This window comes from Scylla paramamosain, chromosome 2 (assembly GCF_035594125.1).
Source record: "Scylla paramamosain isolate STU-SP2022 chromosome 2, ASM3559412v1, whole genome shotgun sequence".
Classification (NCBI taxonomy): domain Eukaryota; kingdom Metazoa; phylum Arthropoda; class Malacostraca; order Decapoda; family Portunidae; genus Scylla; species Scylla paramamosain.
This window is the reverse complement of record NC_087152.1, coordinates 10,327,501-10,350,000: the sequence shown is the minus strand read 5'-3', so window position 1 is coordinate 10,350,000 and position 22,500 is coordinate 10,327,501. Positions and strand designations below refer to the sequence as shown.

General features: G+C 48.4%; 1 protein-coding gene across 7 annotated transcripts in view; it reads left to right on the top strand.

Annotated features, from left to right (window-relative positions):
- The window catches only part of LOC135109731 (steroid hormone receptor ERR2-like), a 258,702-nt gene that overhangs the window by 160,221 nt on the left and 75,981 nt on the right, over window positions 1–22,500 (top strand). For 3 of the 7 annotated variants that reach the window (XM_064021320.1, XM_064021315.1, XM_064021319.1), the window contains one exon: window positions 15,715–15,915. In XM_064021320.1, the coding sequence (XP_063877390.1) occupies window positions 15,715–15,915 (201 nt within the window). Of the gene's footprint in view, window positions 1–4,181; window positions 5,160–15,714; window positions 17,177–17,959; window positions 21,151–22,500 lie in introns of those variants that run through there. The other 4 variants (XM_064021308.1, XM_064021333.1, XM_064021343.1 and 1 more) reach the window with 4 other exon arrangements.

Here is a 22,500-nt window from a genome sequence, read left to right as displayed (position 1 = left end):
ACCACCACCATTACCATCACCACAGCACTCCCACCGTCCACCCCCTCTACTTCCATAACAGATATCCTCCACCACAACACCCACCATCGGCACCACAACAGCAAGCAACACCGCCACGCATCATCACAACTCCCACATCACCTCCCCCATTGGCATTTCTGTATTGTATATCATCCGGTAATAATGAGAATACATATAAGAACAAGGCCAGGAATAATGACAACAGTGACAATAACGGCAACAACACCATTCACTACACACACACACACACACACACACACACACACACACACACACACACACACACACACACACACACACACACACACACACACAAACCATCCACCACGGAGCTATTAGTACACACGGACAGTTAGTTAAGGAGGAGGAGGAGGAGGAGGAGGAGGAGGAGGAGGAGGAGGAGGAGGAGGAGGAGGAGGAGGAGGAGGAGAATAATTCATGCAGTTGGGGCCCCTAGCCATCCATCCTGCAGCCGATGGCGTCGACGTGGAGGGCGCCTCGCTTTCTCTGGCCGACCCTCGCCCCACTGGCCTTCCGCAGGGCTCGGGGCCAACACAGCGGCGCTCCTCGAGGCCTCGGGTGATAAAAAGGAGAAATCTACAAAACAAATAATAACAACAGTGGTTTTCCCTCGATGGCCACATAATACCAGGAAAAATTTTCACTCCGCACTTCCCTAACTGATGCTACCACAGAAAAAAAAAAAAAAGAAAAGGAAAAAAAAAGGGTGACCGCTGTCGGACAGGAAGGGATCTCTTGTGGGGGAATTTCTTAGCCCGAGTTTAGGCATCAGAGAGGCAGAAGGGACTGAGCCGGGCGTGGGCGATCCCCCGAGGCAACGCCCAGGCCTGCTGCAGGAGAGCCTCGCGCAGATGCACTCTCCCCAGCGGTGCAGCACATGCATGGGCGAGGCGGGAGGGAAGGCGAAACAAGTTAGGAAGCGTGGATCTCGAAACCCGGTAAAATATTCACCAACAACTTCTTGCGACTTGTGACTGCGAGGAGGAGTTACTCCGCCGCTCCTCAGGGACTCTGCATGCTGCTTCCGTGGATAGATGACTGCCTACCTGCGCGTCGTCACACACACACACACACACACACACACACACACACACACACACACGCACGCACGCACGCACACACACACACACACACACACACACACACACACACACACACACACACACACACACACACACACACACACACACACACACAAATCATACACAACGTCCAACGAACATCTCTCTACTACTGCTATAAAAACAGCAACAACTCTTGCTCCTCTCACTACTACTATTACTACTACTACTAGTACTTCTACCACTGTCACAAACAACAGCACCAACATCACCATCAACAACAGAAACATCAGGAGGAATAGTAGTAGTAATAGTATAAGGAGGAAGGAAAAGGACAGGCGGCATAACTACAACAATAATAACAGTAATAATGAAGATGATAATGACAACCGCTAGATTTCCTCAGTGATTCCGGAACCACCACCTAAGGGAACAACACACGCAACACTTTCCCAATCACCAGGACCAGCTGCGCCTTTGGGAACGACGTCTCCTACTTTCAGCCATCTCCTTCCCTCCCTACCTACTCTCTCCCTCCTTCCCTCCTTCACTCCTTCACTTCCTCCGTGTTCGCTCTCTGTGTGCGGGACCTAATAACCTCTTGGCCACAGTCTGCCGCAAAAACCTAACCTTTACGCATGCCAGTATAAATTCTTGAATCTTAATAATCTTCCCACGTACACAAAGACGGACAGACAGATGGATGGGCAGACATGTGGAGTCACGCAGGTCTTTCCTTTCTCTCTCTCTCTCTCTCTCTCTCTCTCTCTCTCTCTCTCTCTCTCTCTCTCTCTCTCTCTCTCTCTCTCTCTCTCTCTCTTCCTTCTGTCTCCCTTCACCGTTGATGGTCACGTCTCGTCCACTCCACATGTCTTAGATTCATAAATAATAATATTACTTTCCTCTCTCTCTCTCTCTCTCTCTCTCTCTCTCTCTCTCTCTCTCTCTCTCTCTCTCTCTCTCTCTGGCTCGTTGCTTCTTGCTGCCTCCTTTCCATCTTTCCCCTCTTCTTCATCTTCCTGATATCCTCCTCGTGTCATATTTTTTTTTCCTCTCTATCTCTCTCTCTTCCTGTTATTTTTTTTTACTTTACTTCCTCTTCCTTTCTGTTCTTCTTCCCCCATCCTCTTCTTTTTGGCAAACGGATAATCTTCCCACACCGATCATCTTATTTTCATTATTCACTCAGGCTCACACAGCGCAGGGCTTCTCCCTTCCTCCACTTGCAAACTTTATTTTCTTTTATCTTCCTGTCCTGCTTCCTGCTGCTTCTAAAATATGAAAGGCCACTGTGAGCTCCTGAGAGGGAATGATTAGCTTTGGCATCGGTTGAGAGAGAGAGAGAGAGAGAGAGAGAGAGAGAGAGAGAGAGAGAGAGAGAGAGAGAGAGAGAGAGAGAGCGAGTACGTGTGTGTGTTTACATTCAAGGTCAAATATTTCGGTGTAGGGAGACATTGCATTTTTAGGGTGTTCCAGTCTCTCTCTCTCTCTCTCTCTCTCTCTCTCTCTCTCTCTCTCTCTCTCTCTCTCTCTCTCAAACCCAGAGGCAAGTAATCCGAGAAGGCAATTGAGTAGAAAGGGAGTGGAAAAGAAGGGACTCGAGGTAGAAGAAGAAGAAGAAGAAGAAGAAGAAGAAGAAGAAGAAGAAGAAGAGGAAGAAGAAGAAGAAGAAGAAGAAGAAGAAGAAGAAGAAGAAGAAGAAGAAGAAGAAGAAATGAAGAGAGAGAGAGAGAGAGAGAGAGAGAGAGAGAGAGAGAGAGAGAGAGAGAGAGAGAGAGAGAGAGAGAGAGAGATTCACCCAAAGCAAAAAAAAAAAGACATAGCCAGTGGAGAAGAGCGAATAATGAAGAGAAAAGAAACGAAAGGTGAAGGAAGAGAAGAAGGAGGAGACGAGGAAGAGAGGAACACAGCGATAAATGAAGGATGACGTGAGGCAAAAGAGGATACGGAAAGGAACAAGGAGAGGTTGAGACAGAGACAACAACAAGAGTACAAAAGAACGGAAACATACATTAGTACGAAGAGGCAAGAAAGAATGCCAAGGAAATAAAGGAAGGGTTTAGTGGAATAGGCGATGAAGGAGAAGAGAAGGGGAACTGAAAGAAAGAAGGAGAAGGGAAAGGAAAGGACAAGGGTACAGAAGGGAGAACAGGGAAAAAATTGGCAGAGAGGAAATGACTGTGTATCAAAAGAGAGAGAGAGAGAGAGAGAGAGAGAGAGAGAGAGAGAGAGAGAGAGAGAGAGAGAGAGAGAGAGAGAGAGAGAGAGAGAGAGAGAGAGAGAGAGACAGACAGACAGACAGACAGACAGACAGACAGAGAGAGAGAGAGAGAGAGAGAGAGAGAGAGAGAGAGAGAGAGAGAGAGAGAGAGAGAGAGAGAGAGAGAGAGAAAGAGAGAAAGAGAGAGATTACAAAGGAGACATTACTCGGATAAAAGAGGAAACGTAGAGGAAAGAAGAGATAAAGGAGAAAAGATTATACGAATTGACGAGAGAGAGAGAGAGAGAGAGAGAGAGAGAGAGAGAGAGAGAGAGAGAGAGAGAGAGAGAGTAGGACATGTGACAGATGGAGACAGAGACTTGGGAAGAGAGTTCAGACTGAAGATCAAATAAAGATAAAAGCAAACATCCCGCAGCCTCATGCAATTTTCCTTTCCTCCGTCAACCTCTCTCTCTCTCTCTCTCTCTCTCTCTCTCTCTCTCTCTCTCTCTCTCTCTCTCTCTCTCTCTCTCTCTCTCTCTCTCTCTCTCTTTCTCTCCAGTCAGTCACAGGGACGTGGCAAATATTCAAATGATTCAAGATGATTCAGTGTAAACATACATTTCATTTTCCTACGTCCAAACAAACCTGCAATTTCTTCTATTCTCTCTCTCTCTCTCTCTCTCTCTCTCTCTCTCTCTCTCTCTCTCTCTCTCTCTCTCTCTCTCTCTCTCTCTCTCTCTCTCTCTCTCTCTCATTATATATCTCCTCGTCATGTTTCTCTTGGCTTGGTTCAGTCACTGCCTTGACCATCTCTCTCTCTCTCTCTCTCTCTCTCTCTCTCTCTCTCTCTCTCTCTCTCTCTCTCTCTCTCTCTCTCTCTCTCTCTCTCTCTCTCACGTATAGCCGTGGCACCTGACTTTCTCTCGGTGGGGGAGGAGGGAATGTCGAGTCAGATGATGCAAGGGCGTGGTAGTGGGGTTTGCATGGGAAGACCTGCAGACACTCCCTCCCTGCCTGTGCGGGTGGCGAGCAGCAGCCAACACCTCAGTAATCCCGTTTTAGAGCGATTTTTACCCCTGCCAAGCAACACTGATTTATTACTGGTGACATGCATATTTTTCTCTCCTCTATTTACTCGTGTTTTCCCGGGAAGGGTGCTTTGTTTTAATGTGGCAGATCCGTGGGTGCCATCATTTGTCCGGGAAAGATACTGTCATAACCGCGAAGGGAACAATGTGCAAAATGAAAAGGGAAATATACAGATGACAGACAGGAAGTGGCAGCTGGGGGGAGGATGAGAGAAAAGGTGGCGAAGGGAAGGAGACGGAGGTGCAGGACAGGTGGCACCATACAGTAGGTGGTTGCTCGCTCGGTTCCCCCCAGTCAGTTAGAACAGTACCGCCAATGCAAGATAAGACTATCATCCCTCCACACATGATGCTTCGGGAAACGTTACATGGGGGACGGGCAGAGTTGCAAGGTAATGAGTTTTTGCTTCAGTTCACGTCGAGTTCCCTTTCCCTGCAGCTCCCTCCATCGACAGCTGCTGCGTCCATTTTTCTCCATCGGACTTGAGCTAAAAAGTGACACGTGCGGCGGCGTGGGGGAAATAGTTTATAGTTTTGGGAGGTGAGTTGCGAGCAGCGTGGTGGTAGTGGAGCCCTCTGTGAGCAGAGAAGCGAAACACAGGTTATGGGTACATTCTCCCACCTGGGATGTCCACTGGTGAAGAAGTGTGAATTGTCGAAACAGTGGCGGGACTATTGGTGCAGTGCTGGTGTTAGCGGCACGGAGGAGGCCAGGGAGGAGCCGCCACACCTACGGCCGCCATGCAAAGCTGGAAGGACAACCTGGTATGTACTTTGAGGCGGCTTTGGTGGGTGGCGGCGGCGGGAGCGGGTCAGGAGAGAGGAGGTTGCCTAGCCTGGGACGCCGCACGGCCATGGAAGTTTTCAAGGTTACGGCCACGACCCCCGTTGGCGGCATCATATTTTAGCGATACTGCAGTCTGTTGACAGTCTATGGCGAGGAATAAGGTGACGCCGTGGGACGCGGTGACGGGTTGGGTGTCGTGGTGCCGCCCGGGGTGCGGGTGTGTGGCGGTTAAGGTGCCGCGGCCGTCTCCCCTCCCCCCCCTCGCTGTCAACACACTGAAAGGGAGAGTGGTAAAGGAAACGGCCACCTGTGAACACCTGCTAACCACAGCCCAGAGGCTTTTGCTGCTGGCTCTGTCCCCGGCACACTTTGCGTCACCTGTTCTATGTGGCCGGCCCCTCGTGGGGCGCGCGTCGCAAGATCGTAAGTGGTCCCGGCCCCCGGTGCTCTCGCCGCCCAGCCGCCCACGCCCTCCCCGCAGTCTGAGGTAACATAGCCGGCTTGTGTCCAGCAGGCCAGCCAGCACGTCGGGCCTCGCTGCCTGCGTGGCCCGGTGACCCACACCCCATGCCAGCCCCTGGCACCCTGATGGGCCAGCCACTTAGGCACCACCAACCACCACCGCCCCGGGGATGTCTGAGAGCTTGGCTCTTTACACAGGCTGGATGACGTGGCTCTGCTACTAATGTCCTCATGCTCCGCTGCCGAACGTTCGAATCACTAAAATAAAGCTTTGCACAATTTTGCTCCAAAAAATTAAAATAACTTAAGATAAGATTATTGCACTTATTATTAGCCCCTTTCAATTATTACTTTTCTCATATTTTCCTGAATAAATACTGGAGAGTAAACCAGCCCACCTCCCTCATTGTTCACCTCTGTTTCCCTGCCACCAATGCCGCCCCCGATCCCCCGCGCCCCGCGTCTGGCCACCTGTCCGGGAAACCCATCACAAGAATCTCCTATCTAGTTATTTGCATGTGATGCAATATATATATATATATATATATATATATATATATATATATATATATATATATATATATATATATATATATATATATATATATATATATATATATTTAAACCTATCCTTAACATGGAGAAGGATGAGCAAGACATAGGAAATCACAGATAGCACTGATCACTTCAGTAGCATGAGGAGATAATACGTTTGTTGCCAATAGACAACGCAGGTTCATGTTCAGGTTCGTAAAAAGTTCACATTTGAAGTTTCGTTATCAGAAATACCATCAGTCCAGCGCCAACGATCCACGCCTCGGCCAGTGCATGAAGGCAGGGCTCCTCCAGCAAGGCATGTGACGGGTGGGCCAGATCAGTTTATTCCATTGGCTACAATAATCTCTAAAGAAGCTTGATTTGGAAAACGTCATAAATAACTTCAGAGCATGCCCTGTGGGTAGCCATGCCATTCCGCTACCTCTGAAGAAAATATACATCCGAATTTAACCACAGCTGAGCTGAGCCACTTGATGTCAGTCATCCCTCGCTCAAAAAAATAAAAATAAATAAATAAATAAATAATGATAAATAATAAAACAAAATAAATTATAGAATAGTAATAATAATAATAATAACAATAATAATAATAATAATAATAATAATAATAATAATAATAATAATAATAATGATAATAATAATAATAATAATAATAATAGATGAATGAATAAATAAATAAATACATAAACAATCCAACAATAAATAAATCAGCAACTCCCTTACACTGCACAGACTTCTGCATCACATTTAGGATAACTAATAAGTGGATTAAAGCTAAAATAATCCTGTGGCCTTACATTTTGTTTAGATGGAAGAAAAAGGAACAAAAATACTTATAGGCACATATGACGGAACATCAGCTCTCCATCGGATAGACACACATATCACCTGACCACAGAAAACAAAGACCGATACTTCAAACAACACAAACGACCTTGTCACATCATAATGTCTTAACCAAATAACCTAACAGATTTTACAATATCTGAATATAAACCAGATAAAAGGCTTCTTCAATTAAAACCAACATTATAAGAGCCTCCATGAAAATATTTCAAACAATCTGTAAGCATCAAATGATGTATATGTATGTATGGATATAATTGTGGATTTAAATATGTGTTCTCACGTGACGTATACTTCCCTCGCGGCTAAAACAAGTGAGAACTGGTGATGTGGCGGTGTGATACGGTATAACATGTAGTCTCACGTGAGAAGCTTCGCACAGCTGCTCATACGAGCATGATGTCGCATACCGCTATACATTATTGGAAATTCTTAACATGAATCGTCACGAAATGTGTTTACTCGCAGTATTAACTCAAAATATTACTTGCCAACACCCGCTTGCCTGGCAGCTAATACTCTGCACTCTCCTTAAAACTTTTCTTAGAAAAGTCAACAAAGGAACGATTCATGTTATTTAGACTCATAAGAGAAGACACGTGATGCTCTTAAAACCTCGTGCAATCAACTTCAGTTAAATTTGATATTCGAGCGTCATGATAATATGCCTTGAGTGTGTTCATGCATATGTATTGATACTGAATGCTTGCTCCTTCATCCCTCTCTTTTTCACCTTCTCGCCTCCAAAAGCTCCCTTCCCATATTCAACCCTCCCTCGTACCTTCACCCTGCATCCGTCTTCCACCCTACATCACCGTGCCTTCTCCCTGCCGCCTTCTGGACATCCCAAGCGGTTCAGGCCCCGGAGGTAGTTAGGTAGTCGGATGGCACCCTGTAGACGTACGATATTTCCGCCGCGATGGACACACTTCCCTAGACTCTTGCCCCTAGGGATGCCACGCCCTCATCCTGACGTCAGCGGCGGCCAGACGAGGATCTTCCAAATGTTAAGTGTCGAGGAGGGGAGTGGGGGAGAGTGGAGGTGCTTGGAGGGAAGGGGAGGAGGAAAGTCTCGTCGGAGCAACTCTTCCCAACAATGACGTCGACCTGGTGGGCGATGGCAGGTTTTTGGGTGGTGCTGGTGGTAGTGCTGCAGGAAGAGGAGGAGGAGGTGAGGGTACTGAAGGTGAAGATGTTAGAAGACAACGCTGTTAACAGTGATTGTTTTCGGGTTGCTGGAGGAGAGTGCTGACGAGGGAAGGGTTGATGATGGTGGCGGTGATGATGGTCGCGGCATCAGTGGTGGTAGCAGTGGCGGTGGTTGTGGTGCAGCAAATCAGCACCCAGTCAGCAGGGTCGCGTCCTCCACCACGCACGTTTCGTCTTCGCACAAACTTTTCATTCATTGGGGCCGCCGGGTGAGTGTGTCCTTTGAGAGGAGAAGGGAGAGGAAGTGAGAAAAGAAGAGGAGGAGGAGGAGGAGGAGGAGGAGGAGGAGGAGGAGGAGCGAGCGAGCGAAGGAGGAAAGAAAGAAAGGGAGAGGAGACCCCCTCCCTTCACGACACCTCAGGGACGCCACAAACCTTGTCGGCACTTTTGTTGCTGTCGTGTATGCGCATTTAATTCACTCACAGTGTTAAACGTCCGGGAAAAACTTTCGTAAATAAAAGGGAAGAGCGCGTGGTTCTGGCAGGACGCGAGGTGTCAAAAGGAGGCAGCAGTGAGCAGGCTGCTGGGGCCCTTGAGTGCCGCGCGTCGAGGCGTGACGGCGGCCAAGACCGCTGAACAAGACAACAAAAGGCATGCTGGACGCTTCAAGCTGATGCTCCTCTTGTTATTCTCGGAAGGGTGACATCACCTTCGCCGGACGGCTCGTCATATGCGGAACCACGATCCACGGCACGAGGCAACAGGCGTGGGTCCTTGGCGTCGCTGCCAGGAGGGATGAGGACCATCGCTTCGAAACAGACTCTTCGCTAGTTACATCAGGCGACGCGGAACGACCATCAGAGGGAATCTTTTGTTGCCCCTACGGCTGACCCACGTGTCGAGAGCAATAAAGGCTCGTTATCTCGTTGGTCGCTCGAAATTACTTAATGTTACTTGATTTTCGCGTTAAGTAAAAATAAATATACGATGCAAATACTTATGGTGAAAATAAAATACATGCATATATATATATACATATATATATATATATATATATATATATATATATATATATATATATATATATATATATATATATATATATATATATATATATATATATATATATATATATATATATATATATAAATAAAATTCCCAAGGCAGTGATGTATAACTTCACAAGACAGTCACGAAGGACTTCAGTGAGTAAGGCAGGATAGCAACAGCAGCAGCAGCAGGCGAGCACCTCCCTCTTCTAGTGGCTAGGAAGGGAGTTTTCTGCTGCTACAGCTCGATAAACATCGTGTGGCAGGGAAGGCGTGATGCATTGGCTGTGCAGCGCAGAGGATGAGGGAGGGATAGAGAAAAGGGAAGGAGGATATGATGTGTTAAAAATAAAGGGGGAAAAAAGGCACGAGCTGAGGAAACTGAAAATCATGAGCGGTGGACGGCAGGGACGTGCATCCTGCCCACCGGTGGGGTGTCTTTAAGGAGGATATTTCCTGGTCTGCCGCGGGGCGTGTCAGGGTGGAGAAGTCACGAACATCACATTGACGCAACGTTCCACGCCAACGGAGAAGGCGCGCCCGTCAGTCCGCTGCTGCACAAGGTGTGCCGGTCACGAAGTTACGAATAATCGAAAATGAAGAAAGACGGAAAGGAAGGAAACCGAGAGAAAGTTTTCTTTGAACGTGTGAATCACAGAAAACTTGAAAAAAATCATGACAGACAATAGTTTCCGCGTGAATCACCGATGACTCGTGCTGATTTATGCAACACTGCAGGCGGCGTGCATCAGCCCAGGAACAGGAGACGATACGCAATATTTGGGATTGCACCCACTACTGAGAAACCTTGTCTGTATGTATCCGGAGAGCGGCTCCCCTGCCTCACCTGGCATCTACCACCTGTGCCTGGCATCCACCACCCACCACACACCAGGCGCGGTCTCAGTTCCAACTTTTATATCGATCTGGCATCTGAGAACACCTTTGCAAAGTCTGCGATTCGGGTTTTTGTATATTTAGAGGAATCTTATGATGTGATTATCTGAACTCTTGAAAAACCGAAGTCAGTCTGATTTGATGTCACCGCCATCCCATAAGGAGTAAATGCTTTCATGAACGGGCTTCTTTGAACACGAAACTTTAAAAAAATGTACACACAGCTATAAAAGCAAACCTTACTGTGTCTTTTTTACATAATGATATCCAGTCTCATGGGTTTCACCATCCATGTGACTCATCACTTCACCCCCAACAAGTGTATGCTCCACACTCACAGCAATGCGTGAAGCAGCCACGCGTTTCCTGGTCCTGGTGTCGTCACCACGGCTGGCTCCTGCTGGTGTCGCTGTCTCCCTCCCGTCAGGCTCACGGTCACCGCCTTCAGGTTAATCTGTAATTCGATTACTCATGATCTGCATGACAACGCGGGTGGCGACATCACGTTACGACAACCTTGGCTTACAGAGTTAAATGTGACAGTACGTTGTGTTGATTCATGACATTATGATGTTTGAAAATAAAGTTCCATCCATACCTGTGTGTGTGTGTGTGTGTGTGTGTGTGTGTGTGTGTGTGTGTGTGTGTGTGTGTGTGTGTGTGTGTGTGTGTGTGTGCACAGGTCTGTCCCATGTGTTTGAGTGGTGCAGTAGTGTGAGGTAGGTATGTGACGTGCAATTGTGTGGTGCAGGTGTGTGGCCGTGTGGCGCGAGGGGTGTGGAGACATGTAAAGAGTGGCTGCCTCGTCTGCACGTGTGCGGCGTGCAAGTGAGTCCCGCGTGGTGAATAAAAGGGAGTGAGACGAACGGGTATTGTATGTGTGACACGTGAGTTGTGATGTGATGTGATGTGATAGTGTGTGTGTGTGTGTGTGTTTATGAAACAGTGTAACTAGAAAAGAAGTGACTGCATGTAACGTAGTAAATAAAGAAAAGCACAAAAGAAGAAAGGAAAAAAAAGTAAAGCTAGCTGAGAGAGAGAGAGAGAGAGAGAGAGAGAGAGAGAGAAGAGAGAGAGAGAGAGAGAGAGAGAGAGAGAGAGAGAGAGAGAGAGAGAGAGAGAGAGAGAGAGAGAGAGAGAGAGAGAGAGAGGTGAGAGGTGAGGGGGTACCCGGGTTAGGAGAAAGCAGGAAAAGAAGAGTGGGGAGGTAGAGATGAGTTGCAGAAGGAGGAGGAGGAGGAGGAGGAGGAGTTCGAGGAAAGAAAGTGGATGAGAATCACAGAGGAGAGCGAGAGAGGGAGGGAGAGCCAGTAAGAAAGGAGAGGCGAGGGCTAGCGGAGAACGAATCGCAAGAGGAATGTAATAAACCAGAAGCTCGGGATGAGGCAGAGCCGTCAATAACCGGGAGTCGATGTGGCCCAGCCAAATCAGAACGGCGAGAAGACACCGCAAGGAGCTTCTGGCCGAATCGCACGAAATTGGACCTGGCGTGGCCCCGAGCCTGCCAGCTTTAAAAGGAAGACTAATACCATGGTGAGGGGCAGTCCGGCACGGTGGGGCGCGGCGAGCCAAGACGGTGCACTCGCCCACAAGTTAAACCAAAGCGAAGAGCAGGTCTCAGGAGGGCTCTTTCACTGCTCCCGGTGGCCGTCTGAGGTCTTGTGGTGATCGAACGAGCTTTGGATGTAAAAATCATGGTGTTTTATTTCTATCACATTCCCTAGGTACTGATATATGAGCGGCTGTTCACCTAAATGCACTAAAACCTGTGAATTATGATGTGTTTCTATTACTGCCACAACTTTGTATGAAACTCAGACACGATAATTTTAACGTCGTCTAAGATTAAAAGCTACAAATTGATGTCTGGTGCAGGAAAAGGAGGACAGCAACCAAAAATATAGGAAAATACAGATAACAGCGTCCATGATATTCATTCAATATCATTCTTACACACACACACACACACACACACACACACACACACACACACACACACACACACGCGCGCGCGCGCGCGCGCTGATTCACTCTCTCTGCTACCTGTCCCCCCTTCTCATTACTTCCACCATCTCTTCCTTGCACACTTGTTTCCTCTTCCCCCCTTCGACCCTTCCTCACTTACTCACTCATTAAACTCATTCCCATCAACACTTGTTCCTCGTCCTCAGCCACTCTCACAGTCACTTACTTTTCTCATTTACTTTCGCTTACCAGATCCACTCTCACGCACTCTCTTACATCTAATATAATCTATTTTCTTATTTTTCTTCTACTTTTACTTGTCAATTTCCTTTCTTTTCTTTTTCACGCCATTTACTCTCCCTATTCCTTTTCTTTCGAGTGATTTTTTTTTTTTTGCTCTTTCCCCCCCGTCTCTCTCTCTCTCTCTCTCTGTGTGTGTGTGTGTGTGTGTGTGTGTGTGTGTGTGTGTGTGTGTGTGTGTGTGTGTGTGTTGGCTCTTTCACTTTCTCCTTCACTCATTCATTTCGCCACGTGCTCTCTTGAATTTCTCGACCGCACCCATAGGGTCGTAATATATATGTATGTGTGTGTGTGTGTGTGTGTGTGTGTGTGTGTGTGTGTGTGTGTGTGTGTGTGTGTGTGTGCGTGTGGCCTCCTTGAGGAAGCCTTATTTTAGTAGGGAGGATAAAGGACAGTGTCAATAAAACAAAAATGCAGGTGGCATGTGTGTGTGTGTGTGTGTGTGTGTGTGTGTGTGTGTGTGTGTGTGTGGTTATGTAATTCACTCACGGTCTTAAAGCGATGATGTGCTGTCCTCTTGATTGACAGATATTGGGGATCTGGAGTTCAGGCGGTCTGAACTTTGGGTAAACATGGGATTTTCATTCACCACGCATCTCATACTTTTGTGGAAGGTCCGTTAAGTACTCATTCATCAGGAAATCTGAGCGAAGCGCGAACCTCAAAGTGGCTAGTAACAGGCGAGGGTGTGTGTGTGTGTGTGTGTGTGTGTGTGTGTGTGCACGGTTTCCCGGAAGAAACCTTATACTTGTAGGGAGGATATGGGACAGTGCCAGAAGCCAATGGTGCACGTGATATGGTGTGTGTGTGTGTGTGTGTGTGTTTGGCAAAAGTGGTCAGTGTTTGAATCTGGTAACATTATCGTGAGAGAGAGAGAGAGAGAGAGAGAGAGAGAGAGAGAGAGAGAGAGAGAGAGAGAGAGAGAGAGAGAGAGAGATTAAAGGAAAAACATTATACATATAAACACAATACTCACACACACTCACGTCTAGCTTCCCTGTAACCCCTTGGCTTCCCGCCGGTGAACAACCCTCACACTTACCCACATATCCGCCCAGGGCATCCACTCACCTCACCATCGCCAGCACCACCACCACAGCTAGCAGGCCATCAACGCTTCCTCCATCTCACCATGTCGCCTAAAACAGTCCTCACCAAAGCAACTAACTATTCACTTTCCTCAAAAGACGTCTAGGGATTACGGTCCGTTTTCTCAAAAGTTTCCAAGTCTTAACTATTTTTAACTGGCTGGGTTGAAAGTTACTGTACTGGAGTTTTCAAAAGGAGTTTTCATGATTTTATTGACTGTTTAATACTGATTCTGCAGCATCAATTATAATGACATTCAAGAGAATCCGACTCATCATCTCTCTGGCCTTTGGAATAAGTCTTGAAGGGAGAACAAAGCGTTACAGAATATAGCAAATTCATGGCGTCGAATTACAGTCCCTGTGTTTATTACTGATCTGTCTTTTCGTGTAGCAACAACTCGCTGTCAAAGGATACTCTAGTGAATTAAAACTTTAACAGAATCATCACACTTAGCTCCAATGCCCGGCTTTTCTGGGTTTATCACTTATTTATCTGTTCATTTATTTATTCATGCCGCATCGTTTTTCTTTCTGGATGTCTGGTCCGGTTCCGGTTCTTGGTGAAGGTTCTTGTCCTGGAGTGACTGACGGCTCTGCGGTCTTGATACTTTCTCACCCAGTCACCTTGCCTCTGCCGGGCATCTATTTGTTATACACTCTTATCATTTTAAGCTACAACCCGTACACAAAAGTCAAATAAATCTGATAATCAGAAATAATTGCTATTGGTGCGCATGAAACGAGCATTGGAGAATAAAACAAACAAGTACAAAATAACGAAAACAAATTCATGATGAATTTCACCATTTGCCATTATACATTGTACTGTCTTAAGATATTCTTACAAAAGAAGTCCAAAAATCTGAAAACTGGTAGGAATTACTAATGGCGAGGGCGAAATGACCACTATAGAGTATCACAAACAAGCACAGAATAAAGAAGACAAATTCACCATGAACTGAGTATTTTTTTAAACTGCACTTTTAAGTCATTCGTACAAGTTTAAAAATCTGAAAACCCGGAGAAATTAATAAAATTGTGCACGAAAGGAACATTAGAGAATAAGACAAACACAAAGTAATAAAAACAAATCCATGATGAACTACATAATTAAATTCTTACACTATATCAATTACAAAATCTGAAAACTTTGATGAACTCCTCATGGCAAGAACGAAACGGTCACTGGAGGAAAAGACAAGGACAAAATAACAAAAGACAAGCTAAAATGAGCTACACAATCCCCTCTCGCGTCCTAATCCTGATTTCGACTTAATGGTAATACAAGTCAGACGAGGACTTAATTAAACGGTGATGGCGCACAGAGTAGTGGTATATTCATGATTCTGAGTAATTACATGACAGAATCCACACACACCATACCACATGGGGACGCGCGTCATGAATACGTTATGGGCACATGTGAAGCTTGACGAAGTAAATTTAATATCGGGATCTACAACATAACTTTGCATTTCCCTGGTTCTCTGAGTCCTGATGACGCTGTAGGAAGAATCGACACCTTAACATGATGTAATTGAAGCGATAAGGAGCGATGTAGAGGTGTTAGTATTATCTAAGATGCTGCTTGCGATGGACGATAGTGCTTTTGAAAGTGCGTCTTAAAGGGAAAGTAAAGCTACAGTGAGGCGACTTTAGCGGGGCAGACAGAGCGAGACGTGGATAAGTAAGGTAGATGAGGATGACCAAGAGGAGGAGGAGGAGGAGGAGGAGGAGGAAGGGATTGTGTCAGTGTGTCGGTGTGTTGTGGCCAGACCGAGGCGTGTTGCTGCGGAGTGAGTTGGCACCTCTGACCTCCCACCCCACTTTTACTTATTCCACCTTTACTCCCTTTTCCCTTTGCTACACACATACACACACACACACACACATGTACATTCTCTCTCTCTCTCTCTCTCTCTCTCTCTCTCTCTCTCTCTCTCTCTCTCGGAAGTGTCGTGTCGGGATGATTAACAGCCCTAATAAACATTCAGGTGAGCCGCTTTACGAGAAACCTGCAGGTGCTCGCCGTGTATTCTTGTGTTGTATTTTGGGGGAGACTTCCTGCCGACCAGCTGCCCCAGCCCGATCCCCGCCCACGCACGCCAGTTGTTCTCTTGTGTATAGAATAGACTCCTTGTTGTCTAGTTTGTTTTAGTCCATGCATTGGGAAGACTGACTACAGTCCCACTGAACTGTATCTCTCCACGTGCCAGGTAAGAGCCGTGCGGGGCGGCGGAGGGGTGGGGGCAGCGGTCCGTAGCGGCGGCGGTGGTGCAGGCAGCGACATCACCACTACCACCAGTGACAGCAGTAACAGCACCACCGGCAACAACAATAACAACAACAACAACAATAACAACAACAGCACCACCACCTCCAACAGCATCAGTCCCAGCAGCAGAAGCGAGGCGCGGGTGAGTACTACAGCATGAGTGGAGCAGTGGATGGTTAAGAGGTATGGGTGACAGTCCCCCTCGCCTCCCATAGCATCGCCTCATCACTCACCTCCCCGGTTACTAACCATCCGAGGGACTCCCGGCACACCCACCCCTCCCGCCCACCGCACACCTACACTGGCTGCTCCGCCCGCCGTGGAAACGCGCCGCCGCCTCTGGACTTCGTTCAAGCTACGGGAGTTTAGTCGGTGTTTAAGTTCTCATAGGAAACTGTAGAACCGGAGTTTCCTTGCGGGACAATTGGAAGGGTTGGCACGCCTGTTCGCCTCGGGGAGCGTGTGACCTTGGCATTGAATCTGGAGACGAGGTGCCAGCGACCATGATATAACTGCCGACTAACATTGTATCGTTCACTCAGTGGCCACCTTTTTAATGCTCACTTCGTAACCATAAATGTGTCTCGGGAGCGGGTTTCCCTGGCCCTCAAGGCTTCGTCTCAGTTCTGTGTTGCAAATGCTAAGAATAAAAAAAAAAAAAAGGAGGGGGCGTTTTCAGCTTCAGACATGCGGTGGAGAATATTACATGAGGCGAGCGACGTTGCCACATTCTAAACACATGGTCTGTTCTGACATTTGTAGGTACCATTATCCAGAGAAAGAATGATCTTGCTGATTACACAATGGCAACGATGTCAGTCACATGTTACCTGAAGTCTGGTGACATACGAGGGCCAAGTGTGAGCTGCTGGCCTCGTACTGGACTCCCCACTTCACTCGTTCGAGATGCGTCGACGGGAAAATAATTATTTAAGATGAAAAACCCATCCGGGAAGAGACACATCAGGATACAATAGTTCACGAGACTGCACCATCCACACGCCCGCTTGGCGCCTCGAGGCGGTGAAACAGGACTCACGCCCATGGTGACGGTGCGTGCGTGTGCATCCTCCACGACCCAGATTGACAGCGGAGGTCCGAGTATTAGTAGTGAGCGGGAGGCGGGCCAAGCACCAGGTGTTGTTGTCAGCTAGGCTTGCTCTCGCCCTTCCTGCACTTATTCGTGTTTTACTATCTATTTTTCCCTTGGAAAGCTTTCCCTACTCGCCACGGCTACCACAGTGTGCCAACGGTGCGCAAACAAAAAAAAGTTTGCCATATAGACCAAGGACTGAATATTAAAAGTGAACTTGATTTAAGTGCAAAAAAATAGTGTGTCTGAGTGTAGCAGTGAAGGCGCCTATGTGTGGTGTGCGGGCTGCGGATCCCTCCTCGCGGCGGAGGTGAGTACCAGGTGGTTGCCGAGGGTGTGAGAGTGTGGGAGAAAGTGTGGGTCATGTGCGAGCAGGAACGCAGCTCACCTGCCTTCTAGGAGGTGGTGAGGGACTCAGGTGGGGTGTAAGGTGGAGGGAACTCTCTGAGCTGTCGAGGGCCCCTCCCCCTTCCAGCCACAGACGAGTTTCCGTGCCAACCTCCGCCATGTGCACTCATCAGTTTCCAAATGGGAAAATTTACCTTCTGAAAGACACGTCCATATGAACTGATGATAAGACTAAGAATCTTTTTGACATGACGAGGACTGAAGTGTGGCCACGGATGACTCAAAGCCAGGACACAACCGACACAAGAAAACATTCAGAAGGAAATTGTTATGATGACGAACACCAATTCCTTGTGTCGGATGTTGGCTGCGGATATTATATTAGGTATACTGTATGTTGTGAAAAGTTAAGACTGATTGTAACCGGTGTGTGTGTGTGTGTGTGTGTGTGTGTGTGTGTGTGTGTAAAGGGTGCGCCGTTCTCTACTTCTCTTTGCTTTACGCCGCCCAGCCAGCAAGCTTGCGGCCTCTTGCCACGGCAACGAGATCACCGTGAAGGAGCGGCTGGAGCCTAACTCTTTTCCTCCGGCTCCTCATGACCGCCTCCTTACCTACCCGGCACTCTTACCTCCCTCCTTTGCCTCCTCTTCCCTCTTCTCCGACCGTGACGTTTACAATCTCTCTCTCTCTCTCTCTCTCTCTCTCTCTCTCTCTCTCTCTCTCTCTCTCTCTCTCTCTCTCTGTGTGTGTGTGTGTGTGTGTGTGTGTGTGTGTGTGTGTGTCAGGAATTTCAAACACCTTATTCATTTCGCCCATCCCTGGTAACCCGCTTCAATCTACTTCACTTCCGTTTTCACTGTAAGAAAAACCGGATGTCCAAGCATCCTCTCCCTCGCCACTCGCCCGGGCCTCACCACTACCTCCATCACCACCACCACCCTTCGCAAACCTTTCCTACTTCTGTATACGCGTTCGTGTTCCCACACTCATGCTAACACGTAACCAAGAGATGAGTCTATTTAGCTTAACCTTACAGAGATATCTACGCATTGAGAATTACAGGCATAATTTTTAAGTGGTGATATAAGGTGTTAAATGCTGGATGCGACAGTGTACGTGTATATCAGAGACTAGATGGTGCAAGGGTGACATAACACTTGTCGATTATATAAACTTTACGTATATATTAATATGCATGCGGCTTAGAGTTTCTGGTGATGAGAAGTGTTACGTTGCTGTCAGGAGCCACTACGACTGTCAACTCTTTGCTGATCAAGATTGCGCAATGAAGGAGGCCCCGTCACCTTTGGCTTTTGCGTCGACCGAATGAGTGGCGTCGTTTGTGATGCTGTTTTAGGAACTTAGGTGCAGCACAACATCAAGAAGGATGGCAACTCTAGTTTTCTTGGCCGCTATGATGGTGGTGTTACCCAAGCCGCTACAGTCATTAAGACTACCACCCTCGTCATGCCTCTTGGTTTCCTTACATTTCTCTCGTCTGTCATACTAATTTCTTTATTCGTATGATGGTTTTTCTTCGTTGTTTCTGTCGGTACCCACCCAGCCCCCTTCCGTCCTGCCTTAAACACACTCCCTCCATTCTCTGGTTCTTCCCCCTCTCAACCACATTCCATTCCTCGAGACTACATTCCCCTCAACACGCCCACATTCCAGAGCCACGCCCACACGCCAGCTGTATGAGTCACAGGCTTTTCCCAGCTGAACGCCCCAGGCCGGCAGGTGCTCATGTCTGTCCAGAAGTAAGTACAGAGCCACCACCACCACTAGCAGCGCCACCACAGCGACTATCACCACTAGGCAACTTCGTCCCCGCTCACCTCTTCCTTCTTGCTTCATCACTACCGGCGGCTACAATACACGTACACTCCACAATACCACTACTGAGCGAGTGTCTCGGTGTGCCACGCATCCCGCAGGGCATCGATACACAATAGGAACTGTACTTAACCATATGCCAGGCCCCTATCACTTCACCACCTGACAGGCGAGGCAGGTTATCTTTAGGAACTGAACCCATGAAGCTAAAAATTCGAAGTCCTCCCTGTTACTCGCTACCACGTCTTCCGCATCCCACCCTTCCTTTCAACACGGAGATGGAGGTCCTGGAACCCCACAGAGACGAATCTTATAGAACGCAGCAGAGGTAACAGGTGCTCTAGGTGGAGCCGGTGTCTGAAACGCGTCAGGGCAGAAGGGAGAGAGGCAGCTGGAAGGTGGTGCAGGAGGCTGGCCATTGGCAAGTGTATGGTGGAGGTGACGTTGCTGGATTGGAATCAGGTGGTAGGTGAGGGTGAAATGACAGGTGGTCGGAGGTAGCAGGTGGCCGATAGTGGAGAGGAGGTGGCAGCCTTGGCCGCTGAGAGATTTAAATCCACAACACAACACAAGGGACTGAGCGGGTGGGGGAGGCACGACAGGCCCAGTACTACCTTTCTCTTCCTCATCGTCTCCTTTTTGAAGCTGACGCGACCGCTAATGTCCCTCAACACACTTCACTTTTGTATTTGAAGTCACCTGCTCCTGCTTTGATGGTGCCATGAAGGATGACTTACAAGAGCAAAACAAGGCTTGCACACTCCCGGGCACAGCTGGTAAATATCCGGGGAGTGACAGGGGCTGCGATAAGGCCCTCGCACTCCGGGTCCTAAAGCCTCGAAAAATTTTAGCTCTGAATATTCCCATGTTCTAGCACACGTAAAATCTTTGAGAAAATAAATTTAATTATCAAACTATTAACTGTAATGAGAGCAAACATTTGCTAGTAAGTTTAACGAACGTCTCCACAGATGTAGGAGTTTGCGTGCTTAGCTGAGAATTCATGGAGCAGTTTATCCACAGATTTCGTCCTCCTCTCGGCTGGGTCGATAGGGGTATGCCAGAGGAAGGTAAACTGTGTAGGCCGGATGTCACAATTGGCCCTGCGTTCCGGAATAACGGAATCTTATCCACCACAAGCTCATAGGCCAAGGAGACGGAACTCATCGCCGAGGCAACGCGCAGCTCAGCGTATGCCCCGACTTTGCCTTCCACTGGGCAGTTCCGAAGAAAACGGGTGTTGGGTGTGGAGAAGCTGGTAATTGTTGGTGGAGGTTATGGTGAGATGGAACCTCTGCTAGAGAGCTAGGTGTTTACGGATGGTAGTAGTCTTCCGTCCATAACGCTGCTATTAAGGACGACGACGGCGGTGGTACAGGGACGTGGGGCTTCTGGTAAGGAGAGAATGTGGCGCGGGAAGGAAGAGAACGTAGTGTGGTGGTGGTGGTGATGATTCCTGGGACGTGAGGCGCAGACGGTGGTGAGGTGAAGGGTGAGGTAGGGCGTGGTGGTAGTAGTGGTGGTGGTAGCCAGTAAATGAATGAGTGTGCTGCAGCAGGTGTGGGAGTCGGACGTCGGCGAGCGCGGGCAAGCCGGTGTAGGGGAAACTGACACACGCGCGCACGCCGCCCACCCGCCAGTACGCACTAAATGGTCGCCACGCGCAGACGCTTCGACACATCCTCTCGCCTACCGTCTCACTTGGGGCCCCACCGCCCTCAACACCACCCGCGCCACCCCTGCCCGGCACAGCTTACAGCCAGCCTGACTCTCACAACTTTACGAACACTGAGTGATGCCCACGTGACCAACGCGATTCTGAAATGATTCTTAGAAAACGTTGCGTGTAGTGTTTGTTGCAACTACTTGTAGACGTGCATTTTCCACGGTGGAGTGGTGTGGACGCACGTGGGCGTGCGTGGGCGTGGGTGTGCGTACGGGCGAGCGTGAAGAATGGAGAGTGGGGGTGACGTGATGCCCCTCGACCTGTACGAGCACATGGTGACGGAGGACGCTTCAGGAGGCGCCAGTCCCGGCGTCTCCTCCACCTCCAACCAGGCCTTCCTTATGGACAACTGGGTGCACCAGCTGTACGAGCAGGTACTGTTCCTCACCCTGCAAGCAGCCTTCCCCTACACTGCCATGCCACCTTCCCCTATACTTCTCGCCCTGCCATCCACTCACATCTCGCCATCCTCCCTTACAATGTTTCACCCTTCCATCCTTCCCTACACTGATATGATCATGTCACCCTTCCCTACGCACCTCATCCTGCCGTTCTCAGTAACACACAACACGTACAAATCCCTCCACATCGACTCCCATCGCAATCACAACACCCAACGCGCCGGCCACTCAGCCCAAACTTGATTCTGACGTCCACCAAGCCAACAACAGTGCTCGCTCGCAACACACCTTACAGATCACATAATGTCCACCTCACAGTCGTGCCAGCCACACCCTCCACACCACCACCACACCCCATCGGCCCCAAATGTTGGTTTCCGCCCACACAGACACGCACTCCTCTCAGACAGACTGGCCTTTCAAAGTACCGTCACAACCACGACTCGCCTGTTACACGCCGTCACGCGTCTGCCACATCTGTCAGGAACTTCGTCACTCCTTCCAGACGAGGCCTTACGGCACACACACCTGAATCTCCCCAAATGTGCCACATGTTATTCTTGGGGCAACGTTGTGCTTTGTGCACCATCACACCACGAATACACACACACACACACACACACACACACACACACACACACACACACACACACACACACACACACACACACACACACACACACAGGATATCCATAGACCATGAAATTCGCAAAAAGAATTTTCCCATTGGTCGAAACAGAGGTATTCCAATGTGATTTAATGTCCTCGAAGGCAGACAGAAAAGAAGGTGGCTGGCACTACCGGTCTCGGCGAGTGATTCCTAAGCCGAGGGGGTTGCGGAGTCACTGGGAGCGAAGGGGCGTCTCCGGGCTCCTTCTTTGACCACAACCCTGTTTGTTGACATAGTGACGTGTGACCAGGCCCGGTGACGTCACCACCATGGCCTGATTGGCTTCTGCCTCACGTGTTTTGTCGCCACCAGCATACCAGATTATTTGTTAATTCAAGGTGTTAATTTATATCTTTCTGGAGACAACACATCCTCCTCCACATGCTCACTAGTCTGCCGCGGTTCAGACACTCACTCAGACTTTCTACAACACGTCCATCGAATGTATTCAATGTCATGTTTAAAATACCAATTGTTTTTCTCAATGTGCATGATCTCGTCAATAGTTTTACTTGTTCACCCGTTATGTTACATGTTTAGGAGAGATGTTCTGCCAACATCACTTACACACACACACACACACACACACACACACACACACACACACACACACACAGACAGTGGTTAGCGCACTGCTCACAACCGAGGAGTCA